At 41.1% G+C, this 6,370-nt stretch overlaps 1 protein-coding gene and 1 long non-coding RNA gene across 2 annotated transcripts in view; one reads left to right on the top strand and one right to left on the bottom strand.

Annotated features, from left to right (window-relative positions):
• Positions 1–3,585: 3,585 nt before the first annotated feature.
• Positions 3,586–5,358, top strand: LOC106938030 (uncharacterized). Its single transcript, XR_001422513.1, has 2 exons — positions 3,586–3,730; positions 3,851–5,358. It is a non-coding gene; the product is annotated as an uncharacterized LOC106938030 (long non-coding RNA).
• Positions 5,359–5,779: 421 nt separating this feature from the next.
• Positions 5,780–6,370, bottom strand: part of dcc (DCC netrin 1 receptor) — a gene marked incomplete at its 5' end in the record, with an annotated part of 74,270 nt that continues 73,679 nt past the window's right edge. Inside the window, one exon of the mRNA XM_015019858.1 lies at positions 5,780–5,964. Coding sequence (XP_014875344.1) covers positions 5,875–5,964 — 90 coding nt within the window. The remainder of the gene's footprint in view (positions 5,965–6,370) is intronic.

Genomic DNA, 6,370 nt, shown 5'->3' with positions numbered 1-6,370 from the left:
CAGCTTATAATCGATGAGTTTCCCTCCAGCATGAATAACTATGATTCTTAATAGGAAATATTACATTTGATAAATTTTCCAAATACAAAGCATTTAGCAGATTTTTGGACAGTAAGGTAAATGATATATGAATAAAAGATAACTAATAAATGTTCATGTAATTATTTAGCTCAGATTTGAGGAAAAATGACTCATTACTGAATAAAATTCTGATATAGAAACTTTCATCTGAGTTTCTGCTGCTTCTAGAAGCAGCTAAAGTGTTTCATAAAACACAAACAAAAAGCCGTTTGTTGGGAATAATTTAAAGTTTTTTATCAGGAAAATGATCCGCTTCAAAAACCTGCAGAATGTAACATCATAAATCAGCAGGAACTGCCCGTTACCTAGCAACCCCAGCAGAGTTCCACCTGTTACCTAGCAACCCCAGCAGAGTTCCACCTGTTACCTAGCAACCCCAGCAGGCGCTCCAGCACGTTCTGTTAGCTGGAAAAGACAAGTGTTTTTCCTGAGGAAGAAAAAAACCAACAAGCAGCCATTTTGTTTTTGTATCAAAACTTTATTTATCAAACAAAAAAAATGAACCATTGAAATAACATTTCTATAAAAAGGACCATGGGACTGTTCTACAGTGTGTTACAAAAACCAGCAAATGGAAAAACAACAACGTAATGGAAAGAAGCCGTTCTTCATCATCATCATCATCATCATCATCGGATGTCCTGCAGTCAGACAGGATCGACGTTCCTTCCTCCTGGCTCCTCTCCCTGATGAGATGAGGTGCAAATCATCTTTTCTACTTTCTCTTTCTACTCTATTATTCGTGTTCTGTAAGCCGGCGGCCCGAACCGGAGCTGACGGTCCATTTCACACGTCAGGCCGCTCAGAACCGGCTCCACCCAGACTGAACTTCATCTGCCTTCTTATTCCTCACAGAATCTCATTTCTGTCCCGACCGCGAGTGGAGGAAGTTTAATTTAAAAAAGAAAGAAGGAAAGAAAGAAGGGATATAAAGGATGAAACGCCAACGTTTCCAGCTCAGCTGCTGTTTTTAATTATGTTTTTTTCCACTCAATAAAATCAAATAGATTCAAATTTTTCTTTTTCTTCCTTTTATATTTTCCTTCCAACCGTTTAGCTTCCAGAAACCTTCAGCATGTTATTTATGCCACTCAATTCAATTCAAAAATACTTTATTTTCTGAATTGTCTCAACTGATATCTTCCAAAAACGTCATTTGGACAGATCTCCAGTAGCAGTCAGTCTTGCAACACATCTGAAAAAGCCTCTGACTGAAGACTGCTGCTTTAAAACAGTCCAATGACTAGCTAGCACTGCTAATCCACCTCCTTTGCTTTTGCTGCATCTGATTATTTCAGATACAAAATAATAAATTAAATAACTTAAAGATCATTTCCTGGATTTTAAATCTTCAAATTGAATCTAAAATTGTTTTGAGTTTCTTCCAACTTGCTGCCCAGAGATGATCGACTCCGGCTTTGTGTTCTGCTGCATAGATAAAAGTCTACAAATAATCCGGTAAACTAACTTCTGTCAAGATTTAATAATAAATAAGTAAAAGCAATAAAATGATAAAAATCTCAGAACTGAAACTGTTTAAGGCCATGAGGAGAAAAACAAAACATTCAGTCCTTCTTGTCCTTTTTTACTAAACTAAATTTACATATGCAGAAATATCACATGGATATAAATAATAGCTTTCAAGAGCACTCCAAATAATAATAATATATTAAATTTGAATATAAAAAGTCAATTCTACTCTAGTGGAACTGTACACTGTAAAAAAAGGCAGCTTGCTTTAATGTAGTCCTGCTGCAGCAATTCCACCTGACCCAAAAACCAAAGTTTCCTCAAGACAGAAACGTAAAATGTTCCTTTTATCCGGATGAAAGTGGGAAAATATTCCGGTTTGACGGTTAGCTTTCAGATTCAGAAAAATTCAGTTTTAATTTCTGAGTAAATTATTTCTCTGCAGACGAAGCCACAGGTCAGAGAAAACTGGAGAAACGACGTTTAGATCAGTCGCTTCCTGGACGTTACTGTGGAGCGGCGTGCTAACCGCTAGCACACTGTTAGCATGATGTTAGCATGCTGTTAGCATGATGTTAGCACGCTGTTAGCATGCAGTGGCTTCACCATTTAGGAAATAATTACACAAAAATTATGAATATTAATCTGGAAATTTCGCAATTTGAAAAGTAAAAAATTTGAGAACAAAAACTCAGAAATTTTCAGCAAAATTTTTGATTTCAGTAACAGAAATTTTACAAAAGTCAATTTTTTTTCTTTTACAGAAAATTTCTGATATCAATTTAAAAATGTCAAAGTTTTGAAAGTCAAACATTTGAGAGAAAAACTGAAACTTTGGAGTTAATTTAATTAAAAAAAATGTTCAAAAGTAGAATAATTTTAATTTTTGTGACTGAAAATTTCCAAAAGTCAAATGTATTTTTCCTTTTGTGGAGATTTTCAGAGTTTAATCTGAAAGTTTCTGAGTTTTCTCGTGAGGTTCTGATTTGTTCGCAGCGTTTCTCCTGCTGGACGTTCAGTTTGACCTTCCTGACCTTTTCACCCCGCCGCCCGTTCTGGCGAGACGCCGCCCTCGTCTCAGGGATGACTGGTTGCCGCGGTAACGGCGTGAGCCTGCATGGTAATGCTGGAAGCGTCCCAGTAATGAATTCACAGCCTGGATCGGCAGGAAGCTGAATCTGAGCAGCGGCGGCGGCGTTCCCTCAGGCTTTCTGCTTCCATCACACAGATAAACGTCTGGAAATTACAAGATGGCGGCCGGGGCAAATAAAGAGCCGCCCGATGGCCGATTTTACCCCCGATGCTGATGAATGACTTGTCAGTTTAAGTTCCTGCCAATTTGCACAAGTCAAAGAAAGTTTGTCCTTAAAGCTGCTGGATCTGAACCAGGCGGCGAGGCGCAGGAGGAAGGGCGGCAGGAAGTGGATTGCTGCAGCAGCCAGAGAAGATGAAGGAGATGTTCGCCCAGAAGCCATCAGCCGGCGCTGATTTTTCACAGTGTACGCCGCTCTGCCTCCATTTCTGACACTTTCACTAAACTTTCCTCCTTTACAAACTCCAACTCGTCTAATCCTAAATCTAAATCAGGATCCTGTCGTCCATCTTGTCCTGGATGTGAATCCAGATGATTTACAAATCTAAAAACACAGATTCCCGTCTGCAAACCTGAAGCTGCAGCGCTGCTCTGGCACGGCGAGTCAGAGGGAAAACCAGGAAAGTTACGCCAAAAAACCCAGAAAGACTTTTATAGACAAAACAAGGACATTTCTGAACTCCAAAAGTCAAAAATTAGCAATAAACTCAGAATTTTTCAATCTCAGAAATTCTCTAGAAAAAACAACATTTCTGTTTGAAAAGTAGAAAATTTGCTAGAAAAAAAGTTAAATTATGAGATTAATCTCAGAATATTTCTGGGTTCAAAAGTCAACCATTTTGTCTTGAACCTCACATTTCCAAAAGCTGAAATTTTTACTTTTGAAAGTCAGAAATCAAAATTTTTCTCTAGAAAATTTCTGAGATTAATTTTAAAATTTCTGAGTTTTTTCCAAGCAAATTTTTGACATTTGATTAAAAAATTTTTCCCAAAGTTTTTCTAGAAAATGTCTGAGGTAAACCTCAGATAAATTTTCTAGTTTATGAAACTGAACGTTTTTGGTTGTTGAAACTCTGACATATCCAGGTTTTGTCTAGAAAAGCTGCGTCTGCTCTGACATGTCCAGGTTTTGTCTAGAAAAGCTGCGTCTGCTCTGACATGTCCAGGTTTTGTCTAGAAAAGCTGCGTCTGCTCTGACATGTCCAGGTTTTCTCTAGAAAAGCTCCGTCTGACTCCCGGTGCAGTTCGCTCCTCTTCCTTCTCTGCTGCTCGCCGTCGTTTCTTCCCCTCGTCTCACTGTTTAATTTACTTCCTGTAATGAAAAGGGGAACGAGTCCAGAGCTGTTTTCTACGAGGTAATTACTGAGTCCGATGTGTTGATTTAGTTGGAAGGCTGCGTGATATTAACTTTTCTTTCTCTCTGTGTTTCTGAATACCTGATCTCCGCCGTGACACTGAATGTAAAAATAGACTTTTTTAGGATTATGTTTTTCTTTTTGTAACTTTTTTGTCTTTTTCTACAAAAACGAAACCCCTGAAGGAAACTCAAAGTGAAGCTGGTGGGTTTGTGTTCAGTCATGTGATCGTTTGGTTCTTCAAAACAAATAAAAACAGAAAGAAATCCCACAGTGTCATAAAAATAAATGTCGGTTTCCCAGCAAACAGAGACGAACATGTCAGGAAACAACCAACACAGAGCAGAGATGAAACTAGTTCATCTAAATCTGGATCTTTACAGCAGGAACTGTTCACAGGTCATGAACCTGAACTGACCAGTTATTGGTCAGAATGATCCTTTAACTTCCTGGATTAGTGAAATATTAAAATGATCTTGTTCTCCTGCTGGTTTGTGTTTGGTTCAGGGTGAATCAGCTGAGCTCCAAATGTTCCCTCTCCGAGTTCACATGGGGTCATTTCTGTTGTTTCTGTTTTAAATTTAATGCCTACATTTAATTTACTAAAAGGATTAATAACAAACTCAGGAAAAGTTCTGGATCCATTGCTAGCAGCTTGTGTTCAGCACCGTCATGGTTGCTAGGCAACAGGACGGAAAGGCGGGAAATCTGAAGGCTGAACGTTTCACAGCTGCTAACTGTTAGCATGTTATTGCTGTTGCCAAGTGTGACCATCACTGTTAGCGGGCTAACGCTAAAGTCAGACTATTCAACAGATCTTTAGCATGACAGTGCTAACAGTTAGCAGTCTGTTGCTAGTGTTAGCATTAGTGTTGCCTATGGATACCACAACGTTTTTACTCTTTACGTTTTTTACGCCCCGTCTCACTTTACAGGCCATGAATGTTTCAGTGAGTCCAACTGAAACACAGCTAACAGCTGAATCTGTCAATGTGTTGAATTTTCCAGACCACAACCCAGTCGAGGCGACGCCGTCAGTTACTGTGGCAGAAATAATGTTGGCCAAACTAAACTCTAGAGACGGTTTCTTCTTTTACTCAAACCTACAATAATGTTTTGTTTCCTTAAAAATATTCTTTCTCCTCGCCCTCTGGTTTGTGTTTTGGCATCAAGACGGACAGGAACAAGTAGCAAAAACAAAGATATTCACAATAAGCTTCCTAAGGTCAGAATTTGGCAGCAACACAAGCTAAAGTCGCTAACAGCTAACGTCAGCTCAGACGATGGGGTTCCTTCTGAACGTTCCTGTTTCTTCGTTCACAGCATCCTGGAGACGGACGGGCTGATGCTCAGCAGAGCTTCCTGGTTCTGTTGGCGAAAAGGAAATCAAGGAGAACACACGAACAGCGCGGCATGATGGGAAACTTCAGGTCCATGTGAAAAATATCACGTTTCAGTGAAACTTTGGCTGAAGACGTTTCGTTTCTGAATCGCAGATTTACAAACGTTCTGCAAAACCAAGAGATGAAGGAATATTTCCAACGGTACCGGTGGAAAGAGGCGAGGTGCGGTCACAGCCAATAAATACCACAAACAGGAGAAACGAGGATGTTACAGGGGTCGTCTTTCTGTGATGTTCCTGTCCTGGTTGGGTTCCTCCCAGGTCCATGTTGGAGAATCTAGAGGGTTCTAGAGAATCGCCACAGCTGGTCCTGTTCATGGAGTGGATGCTGCAGAGTTTAATTCCCTTTTCAAAGCCCAGACCAGAAAACCAAACGGATGGAGATCTGGGCGACCAGCCAGTCAGAGCAGATCGGTCCGTGGCTGAGGAAGAGCCGGACCGGGCCGGACCGACCGGGCCGGGCCGGGCGGCGGTTAGAAGGCGGAGCCGGTGATGGCGTTGAGCTGCTGCATCAGTCCTTCTAGACTGGCCATCTGCTCCGACAGGTCGTCCTGCTCGTACACCTGAAACACAACATGGAGGCGTTACATCGGCGCCGTTTCACTTTGGACAAGACGCCACGGCGCAGGCCAGCTGAACTGCCTGTGATTGGTTTATGGTCGGCTGAACCGCCTGTGATTGGTTTATGGTCGGCTGAACCGCCTGTGATTGGTTTATGGTCGGCTGAACCGCCTGTGATTGGTTTATTCCACCAGCTGCAATTCCACCGACGGCATCATCACACAGTTTAACAGGAAGTAAAGGGAATGGAAACACGGCAATTTAAAAAACCTGGATTTAAGTTCTGGTGCCAAGAAAACGAGGATTTCCATCCATCCATCCATCCATCCATCCATCCATCCATCCATCCATCCATCCATCCAACCAACCAACCAACCAACCAACCAACCAACCAACCAACCAACCATC

Source organism: Poecilia latipinna, unplaced genomic scaffold (assembly GCF_001443285.1).
Source record: "Poecilia latipinna isolate Pla-1442-1.1 unplaced genomic scaffold, P_latipinna-1.0 Scaffold2490, whole genome shotgun sequence".
In the NCBI taxonomy this organism is placed as follows: Eukaryota; Metazoa; Chordata; class Actinopteri; order Cyprinodontiformes; family Poeciliidae; genus Poecilia; species Poecilia latipinna.
The sequence above is the reverse complement of the archived record's forward strand: the minus strand, read 5'-3'. Positions and strand labels throughout refer to the sequence as shown.